General features: G+C 39.7%; 1 protein-coding gene across 2 annotated transcripts; it reads left to right on the top strand.

Annotated features, from left to right (window-relative positions):
* Window positions 1-646: 646 nt before the first annotated feature.
* Window positions 647-24662, top strand: map6a (microtubule-associated protein 6a). 2 transcript variants are annotated; one of them, XM_023276373.3, is made up of 5 exons: window positions 647-1660; window positions 19228-19441; window positions 19649-19863; window positions 22804-22914; window positions 24146-24662. In XM_023276373.3, exons 1-5 carry the CDS (start codon window positions 957-959, stop codon window positions 24291-24293), a joined length of 1392 nt encoding a protein of 463 aa, XP_023132141.1. In that variant the 5' UTR covers window positions 647-956; the 3' UTR covers window positions 24294-24662. The 2 variants fall into 2 exon arrangements, with proteins under 2 accessions (XP_023132141.1, XP_035806931.1); XM_035951038.2 differs by lacking the exon at window positions 22804-22914 and having other exon boundaries at window positions 648-1660.
* Window positions 24663-26551: the final 1889 nt, after the last annotated feature.

The raw sequence follows: 26551 nt of genomic DNA, 5'->3' as shown, positions 1-26551 counted from the left end.
GTCTGATGTTTCAACTAACCATTGTAGGTTCTGAATCAACTGATTATACTCTATTTGAATTGCCATGTACTTCTACTTTTCTGTCTTGCCTGAGTGAGTGGCCAAAATAACGACTATTTGACCTAAAGTAATTTGCTGAACAAAATAAATAAATAACACTGTGCCACACAGGGTGAATGATGATGTGAGCGTGGAAAATTATCACTTATAGATCAATTTTTTTTTTTAGAACTTCTCTCCTTTCTGACCACTATTCTCTTATGTTGCTTAAGTAAATCATAGTAAATGTAAAAAAGCGACAAAATGTACTTAGTGATGGATGTACCTCCTCCTGGACCACTACACTGTGAAGTTCACTGTGTTTATCAGCCTTGCACCTACAAGAAACCTACATCCATTTCAAAATTAAAGCAACGTACCAATGTCAGCTTTTGTGGCTCCATATACACGGCATGAAGATTATTTGTTGACCTATAATATGGATCCATTTCTCGTGTCCATGACATGCTTTTTTTTCTTTGGGGTGTCTCGAAATCATATTACTGCGCCTGACATTCAGTGGGGCTTTTACGCTGCAAGTAAAGCCGGAAGTGACTTTCCCTTCTCTGTAGCTTGACGGACATCTTGCTCTGCTCCAGCTCTGTGCCTCCGGGATGCTGAGCAGGCGGGCGGGGCCGTTTTTCCTTGCAGTGCCCTGCCGTGGAGTGATGTAGCAGGACGCAGAGGGACACAGAGGGAAGCACAGCAGACGTTTGGTTGTTTATTTTAATAAACTTGTTCAAATCTGCACCAATATCTTCTGAACGCACAATGGATTTTACCTGCTAACCGAATTTAACGTCAACAGCGTCGGAGCCGTCCGCCTGACACACGGACATCTTGATTCTCTCCTCTCAGGAATAATTTCCCTGGTTTCGGTGACAGCGGTGTAGCAGCGGGACTCGGCACGGCTCAGCATGGCGTGGCCCTGTATCAGCAGGGCGTGCTGCATGGCCCGCTTCTGGAACCAGCTGGACAAGGCTGACATTGCGGTGCCTTTGGTGTTCACCAAGTACACGGACGTCTCGGAGATGCAGCACATCCAGCTGCAGCCGCCGCTCCACCCTCCCCAGGCCCGTGTCGCCATAGAAACGCAGCCGTCTCGCGCAGAAAGCCGCACCGTTCCAGCGGTACGCGCGCCGCGGAGGTGCGTCTCCGAGGAGCGCGTGTGCAGCTCGGTGATGCGGGAGGACTTTAAGCACTGGAAAGTGCGGCCCGAACCGAGCTGTAAACCCAAGAACGAGTACCACGGACCAGAGACACCGTTCAACAGCGAGACCCAGTACCAGAAGGACTTCAAGCCCTGGCCCATCCCGAAAAGGTACGACCACCCCTGGATACCCAAACCCCCTACGGCCGGGGACGACCGGGCTCGGGACAGGTCTAGGCACGCCAAGCAGAAGCTGGCGGAGGCGGACAGCGGCGTGGAGAAGAGCGCCATCGCCGACAAGGTGCAGGAGAAAGACCTGCTGCAGGGCCCCGAGAGGAAAAAGCGCTCCAGTAAGCACGACGGGGAGAAGAAGGTGGTGCTGAAGGTGGAGGGAGAGGGTCGGGGGAGGGCGGCGGCGGACGCGGTCAACAGACAGATCAAAGAGGAGATCACAGGTGGCAGCTCGTACAAGTGAGTGGACACACTGCTGACAGCACCTGGGGGTCACAGGGGTCAACACTGGGTTTCCAGTACACCACTTTGATTGAGTCACTAGACTATCAGACAGACAACCGTAACTAAAGCCGTTAATTTCTTCACTTAAAATCATATTTGGCCTCAAAAAATCTAAAATCAACACAACAGTTTGCATCAATCATCTTGACTTATGGTCTTGAATTCAGTTCTGCTCTCCCAACAAACTCCATGAAATTAGTGGAATAATCTTTTTTGTCTATTCCTCTACAATAAAATGTATTTTCAATTGCCAGTCTTTAATGCCTAAAATTGGCAAGGCATATTTAGATGTAAAGGAGAGGACTTGAAATCTTGAGCTCAAAGTTTAAGGGAATGGGAGTTATCAATCAGTCATCATTAAATAAGTTCAACTTGAATTTAGTTTTGAATAAACTAATGCAGAAATTTGACACTAAATTACGCTTAATATGAATTTGAGGCAAATAGTAACGTTATTATGTAAACACAACCCACAAAAACAATATTAAAAGGTTTATTTAAACCAGTGAATTAGATTTAAATATCTTTCAACTATGCATTTGCACAAGCAGTTCCGTTAAATTGTCAAATTCTTCTGGGAGTGTATAAAATTATTTGCTTTTACTTTGTCAAATCCACATGTAGCTTCATTTTGTTTGACTAAGAAAAATCTGCAACAACCAGCCATATTATAATATTTTTGAAATAATGTGACACTGTAAAATCAATATACTCCATCTTTCAAATAACAGTAATAAGTGCACATCTAATCTCAGATGGTTTAGTCCATGTAGTCACACAATGACCACAATAAAAGTACAATAACAAGTAGGTTTTCACATATCAGGAATTTGACTTGATGTTTTGGTGCACAACGGTCAACACTGACAAGTACACAGTTTAAAAAGGGATAAGAGATTTTTAAAAGCAAAGTTTACAGGATACCTTATATGACACATTCACATTTTTGTCACACATTTCACTTCACTGTAGTTATGCTGTCTTTAAACATGCAAAACTTCAGAAACCCTCTCTTTAGCCAAAACAACCAGACCCTCCCCCTTCACTGAACCTCTTTCTGGTGAATAATTTCCACACTGCTTCTTATCATATTAAGTGTATTGTAGTGTAATGGAATGATGCAGTATTACTCAGTTCTAATACACACCATTAAAACTGATGCGCTGCATAGATGTTATAGCTTTTGTTAACTTTCAACCTTGTCTCTAGTTGGTCTTAAAATACACAGTATAATTAAAATATACAACTTTCATTCCCAGAAAGCCACAGTACAGTACAGTAGCAATAAGGAAGCACGTATAGTATCATACAGTGATTGTAATATGTAAGGAGATTTAACTTCATATGGCTTCAGCTGTGGTATTGTTTTAGCCAGCCTTTAGCCTTCATTGTGTACGATTTTATGCATGTAATTAATTTGATTCCAGTTGGTGATTTGTCTGGGAGTTAACAGCCTTTTATGGAGAAGTCTGATATTCCAAATTCAGACCTCCGTTGTGGTAGATCTAAATTTAATTCCTCTGTTACTGCCGTGTCTTGTGATATATGTGGAAAGAGGCTGTGGAGCTTAACTGTCGATACACTTGAGGACAAATTGGGGAAAAAAATGACTGTTAAAGCAAAGGTTGTCATAAGTGACAGTGATGCCACTGGGCAGACGTTCTGGTCTTTACTTGGAGAGCCTGTTTGTATAAGCCCGTAGGGGGGTCTCATTATTGTTTGTGATGCTTAAGTCCAAACACATTAAACAAATCATTAAATCATTAAATAAAACAAATCTTCACCAAATGGGAGTTATTGCCAAAGAGGAAATCCTCTAGCATGGGTCTTCATCGAAAGCTTTGTTGCATTGCAGGCCTGAGAATAGTGAATTTTCCACAATACGTGACTTAATTGGGGGTGACTAACAGAACAGTTGTTCCGCAAACCAATTCATGCACAGCAGGTGAAAACAATACAGGGCAATCAGCTTCTGTTTTCTCCACAGAAGATAATTAAAATGAATGAAAAGGTCAGAGTGGAATTGTTGTAAACAGTGTTGATGTTTAGGTATGGAGGGCTAATCTCTGTCCTATTATGCAATGTTCCTGAGGATGATAGGGACTGGTGGATGGATGAACATCAAATCACGCATGTCACTGTCGCTGTGCGCATGTCTCATGCATCTGGAGGCTGTGCATCCTTCATATAGGTTGTTTTTCTGTGCTGTGCAGGCTGGTTGTGAGAATGTGGGATGACTTGGTATAATGTATGAAATCCATTTCACACTCAACCCTTATGCTTTTTTGTCACTGTTGTCATAATTATAGTAGATTGTTAAGAGCAGTCTATATTTAAAAAGTCATTCAAATTCTCTCACTGTAAAACACAGTTTGATTCAATCAGAATGATGTGAATTGTTACCTTTTGGCTCAGTGCTGTCACAGAATGCAGGATTGGGCTGTTGTTGGAGGAGGCCTGGCTGGAGGGTGACTCGGCTGGCAGAGATGAACATTGCTGTGTGAGATCAGTGAGTGAGCCTTACAGCTGTTTGGTGCCTTGCTGGCGTGCCTGTGTTGTTGAGCCGTCAGCAGGGTGCAGCCCAGGGCACTTTACCTCCACATGGCATGAAATGGCTGCACGGTGACAAGCAGCAGCCCAGTCAGCTCTCTGTCTTCGCCTGCCAGTGGAAACCCAAAGCAGGTCAGCTGTGGGTTAATGCCACAGATAGTCTGCACACAGTTACACAGCACACACACACGCACAATGCTACACGTGCACAGACTCACATATATATATAAACACAAACACACACAAAAATGCTTTAAATATGTTTTGAAATTGTTGATATTGTTGGGACTATCAAAGTCGGTCCCTCAGTTAAGACCTGGTGATGTGGTTGAAATCAGAATCACTATATTAATATTATTTCAAAGATACTGGCTCCACTAATACGTATACAACTGATAGAGCTGTTCCCACAAGAGAAACTCAATAACCAAATTTTTACTAGAACACCAATTTACCTGGAATGCTTCATTCACACCTTAAGTATGTTTAAATGGTAGCTCTTCACCCTTCAATCTCTCACTGGATGACGTGGATTTACCACACTTCTGTTTTGATCTTGGACTGAGATACGTGTCTGTTCGTTGGGCTGTTAAACCTAGTATTCTGGTATCTTTGAGATACTTTAAATATGTTGGACAGTAGTGCTGGGCGATATAACGATACATATCGTGAGAACGACAGAAAAGTGTCTATCCTGCCATTTCTCTTCTATCGTTTCTAACCTAATTTTATCAATTATTACAGCAAATATATCCTTAAATAGCCTGCGACTTTTCTTGTCACTATGCATACTCTAAGTTTATATAAGTGAAAATAAAGAAGAAAAAAAAAAGATTTTTCGCAAAGAAACTCCGTCTTGTGGTTTTTGCGACATGACGCTGCTTTACGTTCTTTGATTCTCACCCGGGTTTGCGACATGCTTTACGTTATTTAGCTCATGAGTGCTGAGCGATGGACGCGCGACAGGTAGGGCTGGCCCGAATAGCAGTTTGTGGGCTCCGGATATTCGGGCCCTATTAATGACGAAGATTCGGTCCGCTCCGTAACGTCCGGGGTGGGGGTGGGGTGGGGGGGGGTTGACTATCGGACGGAGGAACGATCCGATGCGATACTCGCATTGCAAAATTAATATCCGCATACCACCATCGGGACCGGATATTCGGGTCCAGCCCTAGCAACAGGTTGAAGTTTCATGGAGAAAAGTAAGCAATGAAATTTTTGTCAAACTTTTCAGAGAATAACTGAAAACATACTTTATTGTGGTATACCGTGATATATATCGTTATCATGATATAAAATAATCCATATTGTGATATATGATTTTTTCCATATCGCCCAGCACTATTGGACAGACTACCAGACTGTTTTGCGGTAAAAATTTGATGATATGGTGAATTTCATCCAAATTGTGAAAACCTACGATGTTGCAGTGCTTCATAAACCACTTCTTTTTTAATTTTTCAAACGTTCATTGGATTGAGAGCACCACAACAAAACTGTTTGTTTTCTTCTGCCATAGGAAATACATTGACAGCAAAATTAATGAATTGGGCTCATTAATTATCAGTAGTCAAGCACAAACTATGAAATCGTGCACACTAGTTTGTTTCACCCATCACTTACAGGAAAGTGTAATATAGTCACGCAGTTTTGTTATGATGCTGATATCCTCTGAGGATGAATCTCCATGAAATGACAACACTCTGACACCGGAGCTGACATTTTAGGTTTTCTGTAAGATGTATGGATGGCTGATGGATTAATTGTGTTGAAAACTGGTTCTGACCTTCAATTCCCCTTCAGGATGAACTGTAATAACTCTGGTGCTCTCTTTTTCCATTTTCCTTAAAATCCATCAACACTCCCATCAGCTACAACTTTAATATTAGCATGCTACAATGATAGAAAGTGGCACACGTGATTATAACTGTACAAGCTAAATATCAACATTAAAACACTGTAATAGTCAGAATGTTAAAAAGGCTTTTCTGTGTCTAAGTACAGACCCAGTTTATATATATATATATATATATATATATATATACATATTTTTTTTACCACTTATGCACAGTGATTACAACTGTAGCATCAATGCTCACACATTTGCTTACACCGTGTGTGTGTGTGTGTGTGTGTGTGTGTGTGTGTGTGTGTGTGTGTGTGTGTGTGTGTGTGTGTGTGTGTGTATCTGGAGGATTCAGAAGTACAGAAAAAGAAACGTATAACTCGTATGTGCTAGAAGACACGTGATGATTGAAATAAGCAGTCAGGATCAACTGCAGTGTTCTGATGGCTGTCTCAGACACACAGATTCAGACTTGAAGGGTTTCATATATAATAAACATTAGGAAACAATCCTGTCAGTTTGCCCTGTGGGACTTTCTGTATCATTATTCTTCCTCAAAATTAGTTTGAAATAACTTTAAGGTGCGCTGCAACCAAAATCAAAACGCAGGGAACAGTCCAAGGTACGGGCAAATGTTCAAAACCAAAACAAGGCAGAGGCAAAGAGGCCAAATCCAGGGACAGGCAAACAGCAGGCAAAAAGATTAAAAATCAAAAGAAATATAAATATATGAGTAATGTACAGAGTGGCTGGTATGCTTAATTGCAAACAGTACAAAGGCAGTTTGGCAAACGGGTAGAGAAGAGCTAGAAGTATGCGGTACAACTGACTGGGCTGATTGGATGAATAGACAGAGAATGCTCTATCTTGCATTTTTAATGAAAGTAGCCCGGATCTGCACCAAATATGGGTTCTTCTTGTGTCCATCCTCCACCTCACCACTAAGTTTCATGGAACCTGGCTCTGTAGATTTTATAACCTTGATGACAGAGAGAGACAAGGAAACAGCACGTATCACATACCTCTGCTCCACTAAGAGGCAGATTAATTTATCTAATCTCGCCAGCTATCTTCCTTGTGTATTTTCACTTTCGCACAATAAGCATAAACCGTCGTGACGCTCTGGGAGTTTACAATATTTTGAACGTTGTGATTACAGCAGAGTAAACGGCGTCGATGGTTTGTCAGCTAGACTATGCTTCTCCTCAGAATTTTGCACCATTGTTGTGGTGATCTACTAACTGCTGCTGACCTTACTGCTGCTGTGCTGTGCCAACACTAGTCATGTGCTCAAGTGCATTTAGCTTCTAGCACGTGTTAATTTCTGAGGACATTCCCAATCTGTGCTGTCAGGATGTATCTTCACAATTGTTTAAAGGATAATTCTGGTTTATTTCAGCCTTGTGCATGTTCCTTTACTGAGGATATTGTGTCATTATGGGTGATTTAACTTTGCAGAATTAGTCTTTAAGGTGTGCTTATAAAAATGTCATGATTTTTCAGTTAAATCAAATATAGACATGGGTATTGGTATTTGTCAGGCTACACTTGCAGTAAATCCTGTTTAGAAATAGCTGTCCACCCAATGTGCTGGTTGGGCCAATTACTCACAAAGCCCTGCTCCTCCCTGCTCTTTTTTCTGACGAGGACACTTGCCATTTCTATGAACTTTTATTTTTCCCCAGAGAGCTTGTAGAATACAAAGGGCCTCTTTTTGTAGTGCACCTGGGAAAATGCTAAAGGCGACTATAGTTCTTGTCTGCCTGCTGCTTTGGTAACTATTCCTATTCTTGCCTGAATTGATGCAGCATTTTCAACCCGCAGTCTCCCAGTCACAAGCCCCATCCAGCCTTCATTTCGCTGCCAACTCACCACATTATGTTTAAAATGGCATTTTTTGCATGAGAATAAGTCATGAGTCTCACGCAGTATCTGCTTTTAGAGTCTTTGTTAGTGTTTGCTTTTTGCTACCAGCACTGCTGCAAAAGACAAAGACCATTCTTCATCTTGTCAGCGTTATTTTTTGCACAATGTGATGTATGTCAACTGATAAAAGAGCAGTTTGCAGAAAGAATAGTCAAGCAAAATGAACACGTGTGGCTCCCCCGCCAACAGTGAGTTCACTGAGTTCAGAAAGCCAGAGAGAGACTGAGCATGCATGCATTTTTAATATTACTTTATGTCACGTATCATAGGTCTAAATATTTCTTGCAACGATAATATTTCAGTAGTTTCTTCTTTTGACTTTTCTTTTTCGTGTTCCTCACCAGGGCTCAGAAACCCCTCACTCTCTAAGACAAGAACTCAAAAAGAGTTTGTCTTTTATGTCACGCTCACCGAATATACATAGAAACATGGTAGCAGACAGCACACTGAAAAGAAGCCAGTGGATTCTGGTGGATTTTAAAAAATGATCCTCTTAGGGAGCCTGCAAAGCCTCGTGTTTCTACTGACAAGCAGTCAATGCAGAAATATTCATTGTGCAGAGAGAGAGAGGAAAAAAGTCCCATAGTCCCAGGTTAACTAATTTTCTCAAAAACCGCCTACATTTTTCTGCTTCCTGAAAGTTGTGTGGTTTAGTTTTGGCAAATGTACACATATTGTTGCCTAATTGTAATCATAATATCTCAGCTCATGTCTAGTGTTCTGTTGTTGAATGTGCTCAGTGCTCTGCCAGCTAAAGCTAGCTGTCTTATATAACCAGACTAATCTGATTTTAGCAGATCTGATTACAGTAAATTTACAAGGAAATGTCTTCAGATTGGATTCTGGATATGAATAAATTATGTAAGATACTGCAACATAGTTAGCTGTACAGTTATAATGAAACACTGACGATTGTTGATAACTCAAACCTGTGCTTTGAGACTTACTTGCTGCATTATTGCTGTCACTGTAGTGTATTCTTTCACTGGAACGTTTCAAATTGTGCCTGTACTGTCTTTGATTATTTCTGTTTTTACATAAATTAGCATAGCTTTGAATTGTTAGGCTTGGCTTAGAAAATGTGCTTCGGAGCCATGCTATGTAACCCAGTGAGAGTCTGCTGTAATGTAATGTGCTTTTTTTCACTAAGCTACTGCCTGAGAGGCTACAGAGGGGCTTTAAGATAGAGAGGAGGCCAACTGATCCCAGAGGAAGGAGGGAGTATTGACCAAAAGCCAGACTCTGCTCCTGCTGACACACCAAGAAACACTGTTAGGAGGTGAAGCTTTGGTACTGTGCGTGGACCCATCGATTCCCTGGATTACTGTGAGAGAAGCGGGCCAGCACTTTATCTCAGGCCAGTGCTGGTGTAGGATTAGAGCCAGAATCACCATGAGTGATATCTGCACAGAAATTTGTCTCAACAGTGTCAGTGTGCAGATCTTACAGCTTACAGGCTTTCAAAGTATATTACAACACAGTGTCACACACAAAGACAGAGCTCCATGTTATTATGCTGCTTCCATGTATGAACATTAGAGCCTCAAATTCTTGCATTTGAGGCTGATGGCTCAAAATAAGAAATTTGATTCGGTTTCTGTCAGTCTAGTGATCAGTTCTTGATCAAGTTATCATTCGTGAACATGTTACCATTTTTGAGGGATTGTAATATGAACAGACAGACAAATGTAGGACACACAATATATTTGAGTGGGTTCAGCACTTACCACCACAAGTATAACTAGAAAAGCACTCTGAGAGTGCAGTACTCCACCAAGGCTGCTCATTCCCCAATTATGGCATTGTCAGAAATGCAGCATTTTTTTTTTAGAAAGGCAGCATTTGTTTATTAGTTATTGATGATCAGAAATCACGGCAACATAGAAAGAGACCATTTAGATGTAGCCACAAACAAAATGACCTTGTGCTGAGAACAGGTGTGTGTTATGCATGTGTACGTTATGTACGGATACCGAACTAAATATGTAGCGGGTGACGGCAATTGATGGAACTCAGAAACACCCCCACAATTTAATCAATTGTTCATTGTGTCTTTTCCGATGGATAAGTCCTGAAAAGTCTGCAGCGATCGATTTGTAGTGGGATCGCAATCATGTGATCGTCAGCAGGCAGCTGACGTAGCGTTCACTTGTTGTCATAGTTACAGTGATGCCTTGCCACTATAGAAATCTTTAACAAATCCGTGGATCCAGACTATAAGCCGCATTACTGCCAAAATCTAATCATTTGGTCCTTGTGTCATTTCTGACGTTCCCCCAAAATTTCATCTAAATCCGTTAATCTGTTTTTGAGTAATATTGCAAACACACAGACAGATAAACCAACGCCATTCGTCACATAACTCTGCCATCTTCCTTGTCGGAGTAATACTTAACCAACCACTCAATGGTTTGCTGACACAGTTTTAGTTTTCTGTCTTTCTCTCATTCATTCATTCTCAATTTTGAGTTACCAGCATCTAGACTGTGGTTGAATAATGAAAAGAAAATGATTCCCCCTGTCTTTTCTAAACACTGTGCCTTGACCGAATGAAATCGTCTTTCAACGAAAGATGTGAAGGAGAATTTGTGAGGACAAAGGAAAAGACAAACGTAGTGCTAATAAAATCTGACTGAACGCTCACTAGGCTACAGAATTATGTGATGGTACATGTTATTGACATAGGTGTGTTGTGGTTGGTATGTCGTTATAAATGTTGCTGCAACAAGAAATTACTGGAAGGCGTTATTTCCTTTTTGTAATGGATATTCCAGTGTGTTTTATGCCAAGGGAATCATTCAGTTATAAATCTTCACAAGCAATAAATACCCAACTCCAGGCTGCGTTCCAAATCTCATACTTTTTATATTTCCTTTCAGTCCGTACTTCAGCTGCCCTTACAAAGTACGTACTATTGCATGCAGTATGCATATAATTGGGATATATTTGTCATAATATTGCACCTTAAACTATGACAATCTTGCTCACATATCTCTTCCAGTCTGTTGTGTGAAATAAGCTGGCATCTGTCTGTGCTGTCTCTGCAGCTCCAGCTTGTTTGTACTCACTTTATACAGTGATGTATGTAATGTATCTTATGCCGTGCAGAATATTGTGGGTCAGAAAACATGCAGGCTTTCAAACTGCAACATGAGACCAGATCTACCAGCATTTTCTGGTACCTTTGGCATACTGCATTTAACATACTATGCACTATGACAACCAAATCGTGTTTCTGGCATGCTGTATAATATGATAGTATTGGTACTGGAATGCACCTGTACTATCCTGTCATGGCAGCTGCTTCCACCTAGCTGCCTTCCCCTTCTACTGCATTAACTGATACTCCTTGCTGCTCTGCTCACCTGATTCCACTCCACTAATCAACCCTTTAGTATTTCTGTCCAGTCTACCACTCCACCTGCCACATTGTCTTTGTGCCTAGTGCAATTGATTTCTTTTTCTTTGTTTTTGCCCAGATTGATTTTTGAACCTTGACTGTGAGCTGGATTCTGCCTCACATCCTGTTTGGTTTGCCTGGCTGGTTTTTGTAACTGAATAACCATTTTTTTGAAGTAAAGCTTGGTATTTGATTTAACCATTATGCCTTTAGTGGTCCCATAAATCAGAACTCTCATAGATTGTTATAACATTTTGTACTTAGGTGGATTGTCACGCTTCAAGTCCTTCTCAGGATGTACTGTAATGTGATCCAGTACCACCATCAATCTAGCCAAACTTTATTAGCCAATTAATCACTAATAAGCAATTTTTATGTAGAACTAAGGGTTTATCTTTCAGACTGTGATGCATGGATGTGTGGGTGCGAGACAAATACTATACTTTTTACATACCCCTTTAAAATTTTGAGTACTGAAATGATCCCTCTTTCTTTTTTTTTTGTTTGTGTTACATTCTGTTGAAAATTTATGTTGAATTTCTATACTTCTTGTAGCTCTTTTTCGTCCTTGGTAGCAGCCCTTGACGCAAAAGCAAGCGATAATGATCCACATTATTGATTTACTGTTTTAAAACACAGTTTTCTCAGTGGGAGTGCTTTACAGGAGTAAATTTGATTTGACTTTTTTTGGCCCTAATCCTGGCTGGTTTTCGCTGGCCTCTCTGTAATCTCTCGTAGTACTTCTTGCTTGCGGTTATACACTATTTTATTCCACAGTGCAGAAATTTGCAGGCATTTGTGTTTTTTTGCATTTCTCCCATGGCTCTCCCACTGTGAGTGGTCCAGATTGTGCCATGTAAGAGCAGGGCTGCATGAAGCTCAGCAGTGCTGTACCCTGGCTCGGGTCCACCCCTGTCAGAGCCAGCATTTGGTCATTGTGACGAGGTCTTTCTCCGCACAGCTCCTCCAACACAGCGGGTCAGCAGGGTCAGCCCTGCGAGCTGCCTTAGTCACACAGTTTGAAATATCAGGCGGTACGATAGCATAGCCTGAGTCTCAGTGACTCAGAAGTAAACTTCATTTTCCAAAGAAAGTAGAGAAATAATAATGGGAAGAGAGAATAGATGGTGGTCTAATTTTTAAGCGTACATCTTAAAATTTGTGAAAGCCCTTCAATAAATACTACATCATTTGTCATTTTAGTCAAGCAAAACTTTTTTTTTCTTCTCTAGCTCCAGTTTATAAAAAAAATGAGGAGATTGTGCTTGCCTATATTTCACATGATAGCAAGCAGAATATCTTTAGTTTTGGAGTGTTGGTTGGACAAGAAAAGGTATTTGAAGGCAACATCCTGGGAATTTACTCAGCATGTTTCACCATTTTCTGAGAGCAGGAGCCTCACTGTAAATCTGTCAGAATTAAAACACATAGCTCTGCTCCCTTTCATGTATTTAGGTCATTGTTGCTACAGTCCAGCTGAGGTAGATTAGATCAAGCAGTATTCATCAAATGTTTGGAGCTCCTTTGTCCTGATAATGGGGATGTTTAATCTGCTTCAATATAACCAAAGATGTGGTGTGGTCACCCACAGCATGTCTTTGATATATATCCATTAATGATATCTACTAACATTAAGATAATATTTGACTTTTTACCCACCGATGAGTTAAGAATATTTTTGGAAGCTTGGTTCTATTATAGTATGCTTCATGCTTATTTCTCGTGTATTTCTGTATCCAGTGGAACTGCAGATTGCATTTTGTAAAAACAAATTTAAAAATATGACTCCTTTGTTGTTTTGCAATTTTGTTGATTTAATACAATGACAATAAAGGCATCTTTTCTTATCTTGAGTTGATGTCTACTCAGCTGAAAACAGGGTGTGAATGAAGCATGGCTTTTTGGAGAAAACTGTTACAGTCGCTTTAAGATACCATTTTTCTGTCAGTTTTTTGATATAATACCGTCTGTGACGTGACAAATTTTAAAAATACAACTGCTACAGTCAAACGCAGTCAAATAGAAAGGTTTCCTAAATACACATTACCTCTGTGCCTTCCAGCGGTTTATCGTCTCGATGAACTGCCTTTTTTTGGTTGTTGTTGCTGAGTAAAATGTCCATCTTAATATTAGCTACCTCCTGAGGCACTGAGCACTGAGATAATATTTCCTGAGCTGAGTGGAACAGACTCATTTGGGCCTCAGACTGCTACGTTTTCACATGTGTTTTATGTACAGGAGCTGGATGCAGCTCTGCGACATGACAGCCACTGAACCAAGAAAGCTTTTTCAACAACCATTTTTAAACAAGTACCAAGTACACGGTGACCTCAGACACACAGGCTTTATTGTAATACAGTCATATGTTCATGAATAGCAGCAATGTTACAGTGCAGGCCGGTGTTTCACACTGCAGACCCTATCTGCACTCACAATCTGCCTCTTTCTCTGTTTTTCTCGCAAACACACACCCTGTGGTGTCATGTGGGCGCTTTACACTCTTGGCCTTGGACATTGTTGTATAACCTTTCTTTGCATTGTGGCTTCTTGGCCCAGTCAAGCATTGAAAGTGGACTTCAGTCCTGTTATGTAATGGCTCTCTGTGTGATTTCCACCTCTCCTCTGCAGCACCAGAGGGAGGGATTTGAGTATTCAGCAGCCATGTCACTGTCACCAGCCTTTGTAGTGTAAATACGTTGCTCTTCTCATTATAGTGAAGTGACATTTTATGCTTTGGTTACATTTAACAGCTTAAATGTTAGCCTGACAGCTAATTTACCTTTAAATTAATTGAAACTAGTTAAAGAATTACGGAGATGACACTTTTAATTAAAAATCTGTTGAATAATTTGTAAAATGTTTGTATTCTTTATTGATATACTTGAGATCCAAAACGGTTAGATGAAATACTTGAGCAACTACAAGAACTGTTTATTAAATAAATTCATATTATCTGTCTGTTGATGAAGTGAAATAACTTTACCTGCAAAATTTATGTACTTTGTGTCAGGTACTAATTAGCAAAGGTTTGCTCAGACTCTAAACTAAGATGATAAACATATCTGTTACTGCAACATGTTAATGTCTTCCTTGTAAGCATGATGATGTTAGCATTTAGGTCAAAGTACCAGCGTCTAAAAGCTGCTAGCATTGTTGTGGGCTTTGAAGTCATTTCCCAATGAATGATGGGATGATTTGGCAGCTTTCCACTGCAGGAACTCGAGGCAAGTGGGAGTTGAAGTGAATGTTTACAGGAACAACCCTGTAAGCGGTTCTTTCAGCCTTTCTGTTTCCATCGTGGTATTAGGATCTCACAGTTTAAACTATAACATTAACTCTGAGTGCACCAAAACAACGACAAATAGTAGTTGAAAAGAAGCAGAAAAAGGCACTTCAACCAATCTGGAGAAACAGGAGTTTCTCAGAGCTGATCAGAAGTACCTCCCCTGTATTAAGTACGTTTCCTCCCCCAAAAACAGCCCTGAAAGAGGTTCTACAGGGGCAGGTCTGGAGTTGGGGCATTGAGTTCCAGTGTAAAATGGAAAAAAAAATAGAAATAGAAAATCCATAGGATCTATAAATGGCAGCAAATGTATTAGATGTTACCACTGCCAACAATGAAGGTACACTACCAGTCAAAAGTTTGGACACACCTTCTCATTCAATGGTTTTTGTCTAATCATTTTATACATTGTAGATTAATTACGTCAAAACTATAAAATAATACATATGGGATTATGAAGTAAACAAAAAGTGTTATTCTTGAGTATTAATCTACAATGTAGTAAATAATACAAATAAATAAAAACATTGAATGAGAAGGTGTGTCCAAACTTTTGGCTGGTAGTATATGAATGATGCAAAGAAATGTTTTAAATGAAAATTGCACCATAGAAATATACAGCAGATGGTGTCACAGATGATTTTGTTTGTGTGTCTTAAATCTGATGCCATGACAAATGTGGTTAGGAAGTTATGCTTTGCAACTTAATTGGAGAACTCAGTCTGTCGATGGCTGCTGCACCCACCTCACCAAACCTTTACCGTGAAGAGGATTTTTTAGAATCTGTAGTATTTTATGTATACATCTGCAAGCTATTTAAATCTGTAAAATTTATGGACACTGCATTTAAGTTGACATGCATAGTGTTCAGTAGATAGTATTTCTGGTAATATTGGTATCATTCATAGTTTTCTTGGATGGATGGATGGATGGATGGATGGATGGATGGATGGATGGATGGATGGATGGATGGATGGATGGATGGATGGATGGATGTTTCTGGAATTCTAAAAGACTTAACATCACAGGAATATATGGCAGAAATACATAAACATGAGTTTGTGGCAGACATTTTTCTGAAACCTGCAACAAAAACAGAAATAAAAATGAACTGCTTGCCATATGTTTCACAAGTTAGAGGTCCACCTTAAGCTTGCCACAAATCTAATTTGCATATGAAATGATCACATCGCAGTAAAGTTACTGCAACACCGACAAAGGGTGACTGCAACTAATTATTTTGTAAAGGTCCTGCTTCATGTCAAAATGGCATGCTAAAAAAGGTTGATTTATGTATCTTTAGTACCATTGAAAAACAAGTTCTATCACTTATTACTCCTCTTTGTAACAGGCGGAGGCCAAAGAGGCAGAGCCTGGGCGGAGTTATGTGACAATCGGCATTAGTTTGTCTGTTTGTTGTTTGTCTGTTTACAACATTACTCAAAAATGAACTGGTTGAACGGATTTGGATGAAATTTTCAGGGAAGGTCAGAAATGACACAAGGACCAACTCATTAGATTTTGCCAGGGATACAGCTTATAGTCTGGATCCACGAATTTGGTAAAGATTTCAGTATCATTGTGAGATAGCGGCACAGCAACACCGTAACTATGACAACAAGGGAACACTATGTCAGCTGCCTGCTGACGATCACATGATTGCGATCCTACTACAAATCCACAGCAGCGAACTTATCGGGACTTATCTGTTGGAAATGATACAAGGAACAATTGATTAAATTGTGTGGGTGTTTCCAAATCCCATCAATTCCCACCTCCAGTTACATATTTAAGTCACGCGACTGGGTATCGGTACATAACGTACACATACTTATATAACACACAGCTGTGTTCAGCGCAAGGTCATTTGTGGGTACATCTATATTAAATGGCCACATTCTATCGTGCTGTGATTTCTGCCACAATTTTTTTCAGAAATGATACAATGACTGAGCAGCCTTGGCACAGTACTGCGCTCTCTGAGTGATTTCTTGTTTAGAATTTTAACATTTACTTTATACTGAAGCAGTGGGTCTTGTGGAATTTAGGTCAGAAGCCAGTTTTCACGCTACAAATTTCATAGCCCATTTCCTCAGAGCAGTACATTAGAAGATGTAAAATCAAAGCCTCCAGTTATTGATTGCATGTCTTTCCATATGACTTAGGCTCATAAATTGTCCTAATGAAGCGGCAGTACAGCAGCCTGCCCTTGTCCACTCCTCTGTCCGCACTCAGCAGCGCTGCTTAAAATAGTGCCTTTCTTTACTGACACACAAAACGTGAAGCTGAGCCTTGACTGTTGTTGTGTTAGTGTTTAGTGTTTGCACTGAGTTGTGCTGTGTTGGAGGTTGGACAGTTTGTGTGTTTGTGACTGCAGTGGAGCCACAGGGGACGACTGTTAGGTGTCATTTGACTGGTCTGAAGCAGAGAGCCTGTACTTACAGTACACTTATCTCAGCATCCTATTGAAGGAGAAGAAACAGGACAACAGAAAAATCGAGGCTCCTACATTTTTCTTGTTCACAGTCGTGGCCAGTTTGCCAGAACAGAAGGTTCTTCAAGAGCAGCATAAAACATTTTAACAACTTTAGAGTCTCCTATAATAGATTTCTACTTTCTACATTACCTGATGACCTTTCACAGCAACAGCCATCAGCCACATGAACAGTGACATTTACGGAAAAGGCAATTTCAGGATTTCTGTAAACAATAATGTGGTGTTTTTCTTGTTTTAACTCAATACAATAGTATAACAGTATGGTGCAGAAAAAGGAGTTTATTTCTGAATGAAGAGATAAAGTATGTTACTATTTATATCAATGTTTCAGCCTTTTTTAAGCACAGATGCTAAATATTCACCGATTCCTGCTTCTGGTTTTGCTGCTTATCATTCCTGCATGATAATTCACTTAATATCTTTACTGCTGGTCAGAATATTGTATATATATTATTATTATTATTATTATTATTATTGTTATTATTATTATTATTATTATTATTATTAATAATAATAATAATAATAATAATAATAATAATAATAATAATAATAATAATAATAATAATAATTATTATTATTATTATTATTATTATTATTATTATTATTATTATTATTATTATTGCCGGTCCTAGCATATATAGCATGCTAGCATACTAGCTAATAATAATAATAATAATAATAATAATAATAATAATAATAATAATAATAATAATAATAATAATAATAATAATAATAAATTTTATTTGAAGGCACCTTTCTCTGCCCTCAAGGACATATATATATATATATATATATATACTACTGGCTAAACAATGTAGAAAATAGTCATCTGATATCTGATTAATAAATGCTGCAGTTACAGTTAGAGTTGCTGTATCTCTAACATATGGTATTTACTGAAGCTGTAAATCGTTCGATGAGTAATGCTGAGGGAATACAGCACTGCAGAGAAAAAGAAAGTGTGCATGCAAGAAAGAGACAAAGATGTTTTGCAGGGATATACATTAAAGTAAATGACTTTAATATACACCTTGGTATCCAGTTACTGTATCTGTCCTCTGTGCTTTAGATATCTATATGTGTTTAAATGAAAGGTGACCGATACGGAGCACATGCTGCAGGCCAGCCTGCTCAGTGGGAATGCCACACTGCTGACCTTCTTCAGAACTGCTGTGTGAGGACTACAGAATATCACACCATCAAACTGCGGTGCAGACCTCCTCCCACCTACAATACTTCTCACATACTCTGCACCACTCCACTTTTCTCTAGACGTGGATTACAAAATTGGCATCTTCAACAGAATTTTTTTTTTTTTTTTTTTCAAATGATGACTATAGAAGATTTTCATTACAGGGTCAGAAAAAAATAATGCAAAATACACGAACACTTAAGTTGATATTTATCAATGCAGAGTTTTTTTTAAAAACAAGCAAAATATTTGTTTGCAAAACTGAAAAGGTATCTTAGAGAGCACACATGTCTACAAAATACATTATTCAACACTAAGCGCATTCTTCTTTTTTGTTGGTAAAGGAGTAGTTTGACATTTTGTGTATTACACTAATTTAGTGTTTTATAGAGACTTACTGTAAACAAGACATTCAATACCACTCTGATGTCCAACATACATAAATTATGAAGCTACAGCCAGCTCAGCTGAGCAACTGGAAGATGGAGAAAACAGCTTTCCTGACTCTGTTCAGAAGAAAAAGAAAACCTTTTGGTTTCTGATTGAAGTGAAAAACTATGGGAAAATTACATATTATGGCTTTATGTGGTGTTATGTGCTGGATTATTTCATGGTCAGATGCAATGAACTCCTGGAGTCAACCAGAGAAACGAACAAGGCAAGCCTTTTTTCCCTATTTACGCTAAGCTAAGCTGATCATCTCGTGGCTCTACTCAAATGATGAGCTTGGTATCAACCAAATTTTTACCAAGAAAGAAAATAAGAACAGAAAAAAGCTGCAGCGAAGTACATTTCTTATGACAGTTGATTTCCTTTTTTTCCAAACAGAACAGAGTTCAAGGCCTACAGAGATGTGAAGCCGGTAAAGATGATCCGAGCCCGGTCCCAGTACCTGCCCCCCGATGAAAAGACGAGCCTAGAGACCAGCTACAGCGCCACCTTCAAGGCACAAGCCCCACTGAGGCCCACTGACAACAAGGCCCTGGAGAGGAGGAGGATACGCAGTTTGTACAGCGAACCTTATATAGACCCCGGCAAACAGGTGAGAACGCACCTGTCTGACTTTGTCATAGGATTTTAAATGTAATGAAGTAGAGAGAAACGGAAGCTGAACGATTATTTATGAATCTGTAACGCTGTGAAATTCTTGCCATATTCATCTCATTGCACATCACAGTTTTAGAAATGACTAGTTTTTACTGAGGCCTTTCAGCTCAGGAATCTCTTTTCCGCTGTCCGACATCCTTAGGTTGACAGGTATAGTGTCCCTCGCTCTAAACCCAAAAAGTCTGGAGCCACAGCGGCAGGCCAGGGCAAGCCAGTGAAGAAAGCCAAAGATAAGCAGAGCGCCACGCTGAGGGGCTCCAAGAAGACGACCTCGGAGAACCAGCCTGAGAACCGGTCGGCGGTGGGGGACAAGGAGAAAAGTAAAGAGATGAACAACAAACTGGCTGAGGCAAAAGAGTAAAAATCATTTAGCACTACTTCTCCTTTTCTTTCTTATTTCTGGGGCAAAATAAACACAGAGGCTGCAAAATTGATTCAAGGTTCCCGTCTTATGTTTTCATCTCTCAGTCCTTCTCTCTCCTGTCTCCTTTTTCTTATCTCCTCCTCACTTTTCTTCTCTGTCCTCTGTCACTACCTCTTGGCTACGTTTGTACAGTAATACTAGAATAAGACGTCGGGGTTTGAACATGACATGCCATTGCTGCTCCTGCTTCCCGCTATGCTAGACCGCTATAGTAACTAGTGGGCGGGAGCAACCTCTTCCCTCTCTCCACCATTTGATGCCACCCACCACCCCCCATCCGCTCGCCTCTATCTCCAGGTTGCCATGGCTACTGGCTGACTGGCTAGCCAATGGATGGCTCTTGTTGCATGAGCCCAGCAAAAAGCAATTCTGAAGGGTTGGCTTTGATCAACTGAGCAGATTGCTTTGTTGAGTTTATCAAGGATTTGTTTCTGTCTTTTTCTTCTTTTTATTTTATGGGGAGAAAAAGTTAATCAAATTGGCTCTTTGGATATGGTTTCTGCACAAATTAACAGCATCAGAATCTGAAAATCTTTGATAAATGTCCCGCTTGGTTAATTATGATGAGTGTCTGATCCACAGCTTGTTTTGTACCTGCTCTGTTATCTTTGCTACTGTTCTCTGTTCAAGTCTGTGTTGGGCAATTTCACCATCAAAGCTTTGTTAAATGTGATTCTGTAATCCAATGTCTCATTTTGAACCAAATTCTGTGATGAAAAAACACCTTGTTATCCCATTCAGCATTTACTCCCTTCACGTATTTTGTAACACCCAATTTGTTGCCAACGTACCATCTGGGTCACACCAAACTGATTATGCATTAAACACCAGTCATTTGCATAGCAGCTGAGTATTTGCACTGAATTAGATAACACCGTCGTGCAGTGGTAACAACATTCAACATCACAGTGACAACATTTCTCATAGCCACAGAGCCATGAGTTCAGTTAAGCTGGAAAATGTTGTGTTGAGTGGTGTGGTTTGTATCCCGTCTGCCAAGCACACAGTGCACAGAGCTGACACTCTCGCTGGCCATAACTCAGCGTAATCACCTCCAACACAGTCTTTACTGACAAGACTGATGCCTCTGTGAAGCAGCAGTTGTGCATTTGCAGTAGCACACACGCCTCCTTTTGGCTTTTTTGTTAAGCACTGTGCCGAGGGTGACCGTAACCAATGTGATTAGACCGCCACGGGATGATAGCAGACAGCTCAAATTGCTGCTTAATAGCACTGTTCTCATCACCTTTATACAGGGGGCTGTACAGTCGAAGCATATATTCAAATAAATCACACTTCACTGCCGTTTGTTCAATTGAGGTTTCATCTCATTTCTTTATGCTAATGTCTCTTTGTATTTTAATATAAACCAATGGGGGCACAGTGATGTGAGGGTCAGTGTAGCTTGGACTCCACTGTTCATCGCTCTGTTTCTGAATCCACGTCCTACTTGTTTTTTCCAGATTGCGAAGCCATAAGCATGTCGGTTTGATGAGTTTACTTATAAAATGTAGGTTCTACACTGGGTTTATTTTCACTTAACATGGTGGTGTTTGAAACTCTGGTTAATGCAAATGTTTTAAGAGAGATGTGTCGAAGTAAAGGGAACATGAAGTTGGTTGTACTGTAACTGTTTATCTGTTCAAACTAATTATATCCTCCTTTGTATATATACAGTAGCTTATATTTGTCTATATGTGATAACGGGGGCTACATGTTGGCTGACTCTACACTTAGTCCAAAGCATCCAGCTGCTTTCTTACCATATAAGTCGAGACACCTTGTTTTGGATTAGAAGAACACTGTACAGTGTCGTCATGGGTCGACCTCTCATTGTGCTCCACCCCCCTCCTCACACCCCTCACTGTTGTCATTAGCTCTGCTACTCAGCATCTCTGCCTCCATTCTGACTCTACTCTTTCTGTTCTCTGTAGTGTATGAGGCAGCAGCAAACCATAACCACCACCTCCACCATCATATCTCTCCAAGCTGAGCACCCGCCCCATCAGGGAGGAGGGCCCGACTCATTAGCATTTTGCAGCCTTTGGCTGGGGGTCGCTTTGTCATGTAACACAGGGGAGGGGGCTAGTAGGGGCAGTCAATGTAAACAGTGCTTAGCACACCACACACCCGGTGCTATCTTTGTGATCATTAGGCAAATAAGGATAGAAAGTATGGTAAAGAAAGTTATGTCTTGGCCAAAAAAAAAAAGAAAAAAAAACTGTGACGTGCTTGTGTTTCTATCTGCTTGCTCATATTTAATGAAACATTACAAATAAATGCAAAAAAAGCAGAAAAAGCAGTGTCTTCTTTGCTTCTTTTTGTTAAGGGGAACAGTGAACAATTAGCGGATGCAGGGATCTGTCAGCGTTTCTCCTGTCCCAGTCTTTGTCTTTGTGACAGACAACATTAATGAAAGAAATCCACATGGAAGAGAATTTTTGCTCTCACAACTTCTTTCTATGCTTATCCAAGATTGCGCCGCATTCTGGCATGAGCTCTGGCATCTTCTCCAGGCCCTGCATGTTGCCCTCGTGTGAGAACTGAAGAATATATTATTTTTGCATCATGTGTCAATATATTCTAAGAACTCATTAGGTTTAAAGGGCAACATGCACGCGAAGGGATGTCCAGAACCTTATTCCAGAATAAGATGTCATGTGCTTCTTAGGCCTCTAGTTAATGTACAAATGATGCAAAAAAAAAACAAAAAACAAAAACAACCGCATATGCTGTATGTGATGTTACACTTGCTGAGATCACATTGTACTGTAGCCTGGTGTCATGATTAGAGTATTTGAGGATGTCACATTTGGATGATGCTGTGTCCAGTCTGTCCTGTGCTAATGAGTGACATTCTGATTCATTTGAAGGGTTGTGCTAAAACAGTACCACTACATACAACTCTGCCAGCCAATCCGAGATATTGGCTGGGTGCAGACTCTAAAGCAACACCTGTGGGGCTGTGCACTACCCAATCCCAGGTAATCAATCACAAGAGCAAAGAGAAGAAATAGAGCCACAAATGCCACTCATTCCCATTCATACATGCTCATGGAGTTGTGATTTACTTTGTGTTCTATTACAGTGGCACGGTTTTCATTTTTTTTTCTGGTGAACCACCACATTATCTCTGGTCTGCTCCCCTCTGTAGTTCTCTTCCATATGGACACTAGAGTAGGGGGATAGAGGGGGCTGTCTGCCTGCCTGCTGTCACATCATACATGTAAGGCTCCTTAAAGTGGCTTTTCTTAAGGAGGCCGTGGACTGAGTCCAGCCATCTCCAATCATTCTTGAGCCAGCTGCTGTAATGCACCCCACTCTCCATGGTTACAGCAAACTGCATGACTTGATTTCTGGAATTATTCATACAGGAAGGACCTCACTCATTTTTATAATGGACTGTAGTCACATGTGATATATTTTTTAGCGTTTTGCATCTTTGGTAAAAGTTTCATATTATGTGGACATTGTAAGATTTATTTTTTTTCACTCAGAATGCGTTTCTACAGCATGCTGACACTGTTTTCTGTTGGACCTGCAATCTGAAGTTATGCTCAATAATTTGGTGTAGGCTCTGCACTCTGTCTAGCACATGTGATGAGTGTTAGCATGGATATAAGATGAGGGGTAAGTATGAATGGAATGAGGGAAGCAACGCTGCTTTGGAAAGAGACATTTCAATGGAAATTGTAAGTGCATGTTAATGATCTAATTTGTACTCTGAATTTTTTTCATTATGTACTGCATCTTGTAGCTCCTCTATCAAAGAGCACCCCGAGACCCTCATTGCACTATTGGCATCCTGTAGATTATAATGGCGCTGTGACTAAATGAATGGGTCAAAATATAGATTGAAACCAGCGGGCTGTATTGATCTAAATGCAAAGCTTTCCAGTGCATCGTTAGAAAACGTGTATTCCCAAGACACAGTGCATTTTCTAGTCCTGTCAAGTTTTCAAAGTTATGCATTAGATGATTTGTTAGTCCTTACTTTCTGTGGATATAACCCTGAGGCATTTTTATGTATCATTTGTGCAGCCAACAAGCAATCTTTAGTTTTCTTGTCTATTCCCCCTTTTGAAATGAGCGGTCACAGGGTGCTCAGCTCAGCTCAACCCAATGACTTGTTGTCTGTCGCCCTGAGAGAAATGCCTCATCATGTGTCTCTTTCTGTTTCCTTCTCTGGTGTCTTAACCATGTGCTGCCTCCTAGAGATGCTAAGGACGAGGTTCTCCGACCCAGTCATCATCATTCCCAGGGTGCTGCTGGAGGAGAACCACAACCACTGCTGGAGGGATCCGAGCCTCGGAGGAGCGGCGGAGTCGTACGCTTTGCCCTAGACGTGAACCAGACTGAGTAGCTCTGCCTGTCAGGACGGAGGCAGACACACCTTTATGGAGAGACTGCTGCTCTGTACTGTAAATATCTAGTGTTAAAAAAAAAAAAAGAAGTGAATCCCATAATTAAAAAATTAAATTTAAAAAAACTTTGTTAGCCACACATTTGAAACACGCATGTTTGAAACAGCTTCTGCCTCAAAGGTCCCAGCTGTTTGACCCATGGCATTACTGCAAAGGTGCTACATCATTTTCTGGTTTCATGCAATTTATTTGAAAGAAATATATCAATATTATTAGTATTAATACCACACCATGAAGTGCTTATCAATCACAATAAACTGTACTGTACATTGATCGGTTTCAGTGTAAATAAACAATCATAACTTGCAGATTGCCATACTGTATTGTAATTTTTGTCATTTTTATATAGTGGGGCTGTAAGGTATGAAGTGAGAATGATGGCATCATGTAGCAAAGAGCCAAGACTCAAATTTGGTTGAAATTAGACACCTACACTACCGTTCAAAAGTTTGGGGTCACTCAGACAAGTTCATGTTTTCCATGAAAACTCACACTTTTATTCATGTGCTAACATAATTGCACAAGGGTTTTCTAATCATCAATTAGCCTTTCAACACCATATTACCACATTAACAATGTCTAGTCTATATTTCTGATCAATTTAATGTTATATTCATTGAAAAAAAAATACTTTTCTTTAAAAAAATATGGACATTTCGATGTGACCCTAAACTTTTGAACGGTAATGTATGTCTTTAAGGGAAGACAGCGAAGGCAAAACATTGCTCAGACTGCTGGATAAAAACATCTAAAATGCACATTTATGGTGTTAATTTTATGTCACTATTCCCAATGTAATTATTGAATGAGATGAGCCATAATTTACAAATTAACACATTAAATTTCAGAAAACTTTTCTCACTGTAAGTAACTAGCTGGTCACGTTTCATGGTGATATTTGTTAATTAAACCTTTACCCATAAATCGGGGTTTACCATGAAAATATATGGAATTCTACAGTATATATAACCATTTAAAAGTTTGTGATCACTTAGAAATGTCTTTATTTTTGAAAAAAAAAAGCATTTTTTTCAATGAAGATAACATTAAATGAATCAGAAATACAGTGTAGACATTGTTAATGTGGTAAATGACTATTCTAGCTGGAAACAGCTGATTTTTAATGGAATATCTACATAAAGGTACAGAGGAACATTTCCAGCAACCATCACTCCTGTGTTCTAATGCTACATTGTGTTAGTTAATGGTGTTGAAAGGCTAATTGACTGGAAAACCCTTGTGTAATTATGTTAACACATGAATAAAAGTGTGAATTTCAATGTAAAACATGAAATTGTCTGGTGACCCCAAACTTTTGAATGGTAGTGTAAAGAGATTTATTTTGAAAATACTAGGCAATTACTGGCAGTGACAAAGATGGTGTCAATAACCTTAATCTATTTGAAAATGAGTTTAGTTTTTTGGAAAACTGTTAGTTCACTATATTACAGCCCTGTGTTATTTCTATTGCAGATTTCAAAGAATTTAGATAACAATCTGGTAAATCCACTTCTGCTATTTTATGACAGGACTTTATTATGTTATAGGTTTTCTCCTCATTAGACAAAGGTTTGTTTTCTACTTCAGTCCCTTTTGAGCACGGGATGAACATGGCCGCTCACAGCACATTTTTGACCCATTTTTCATCTTGTCCTGCTTCCAAGTTTATCTTCTACTTCTATGAAGTATCCAGTATGTTACTTAAACAGGAGAAATGTAAAAACTTGGAGGCATCTTCAGCTATTGTCATTTTTGTCATTTTTTATTTCTTTTTGTCTTGAAATGGAATTCCTCCAACACATCTGTGGATTTAGGAAGAAGTGAACTTCCCTGACCTCTGCTCCTCAGCACTGCTTGAGATTGAGGCCATACTAGCCACTATTAGCATAATACATCTGAATGTCTTACCGAGCATTTGGTGGTTGAGTTGCATTGTGGCTAATGTAGGTACCAGGTTTTTACAAGAAAAAGAACTCGAGAATGTCCAATTCTGCTGCATCAGTTTTGAGCCTTTAAAAAACTGTCCATACTGACTGTCACGAGGGTAAAGCACTTCTACAAGAGTTTCACCTGAATGTAGTGGTTTAAAATATTATTTGAAAGTAAGCAGAACAGATTATGAAACAGACCAGATATTAAATTTCAGTTCTCTGGGATATACACATTAATTTTGGTCCGTTTCTGTTTAGTTTTGACA

The sequence above is a fragment of the Amphiprion ocellaris genome, chromosome 14 (genome assembly GCF_022539595.1).
Source record: "Amphiprion ocellaris isolate individual 3 ecotype Okinawa chromosome 14, ASM2253959v1, whole genome shotgun sequence".
NCBI classification, from domain to species: domain Eukaryota; kingdom Metazoa; phylum Chordata; class Actinopteri; family Pomacentridae; genus Amphiprion; species Amphiprion ocellaris.
Note: the sequence above shows the minus strand (reverse complement) of the source record. Positions and strands in the feature narration are given on the sequence as shown.

What these genes read in the sequence shown, in the direction of transcription:
- map6a (XM_023276373.3), top strand. Translation starts at nt 957, where the DNA reads ATGGCGTGGCCCTGTATCAGCAGGGCGTGCTGCATGGCCCGCTTCTGG. An exon ending in ATATAGACCCCGGCAAACAG is followed by an intron (nt 19,442 to 19,648) that starts GTGAGAACGCAC and finishes CGACATCCTTAG; the next exon opens with GTTGACAGGTATAGTGTCCC. An exon ending in TGTGCACTACCCAATCCCAG is followed by an intron (nt 22,915 to 24,145) that starts GTAATCAATCAC and finishes GCTGCCTCCTAG; the next exon opens with AGATGCTAAGGACGAGGTTC.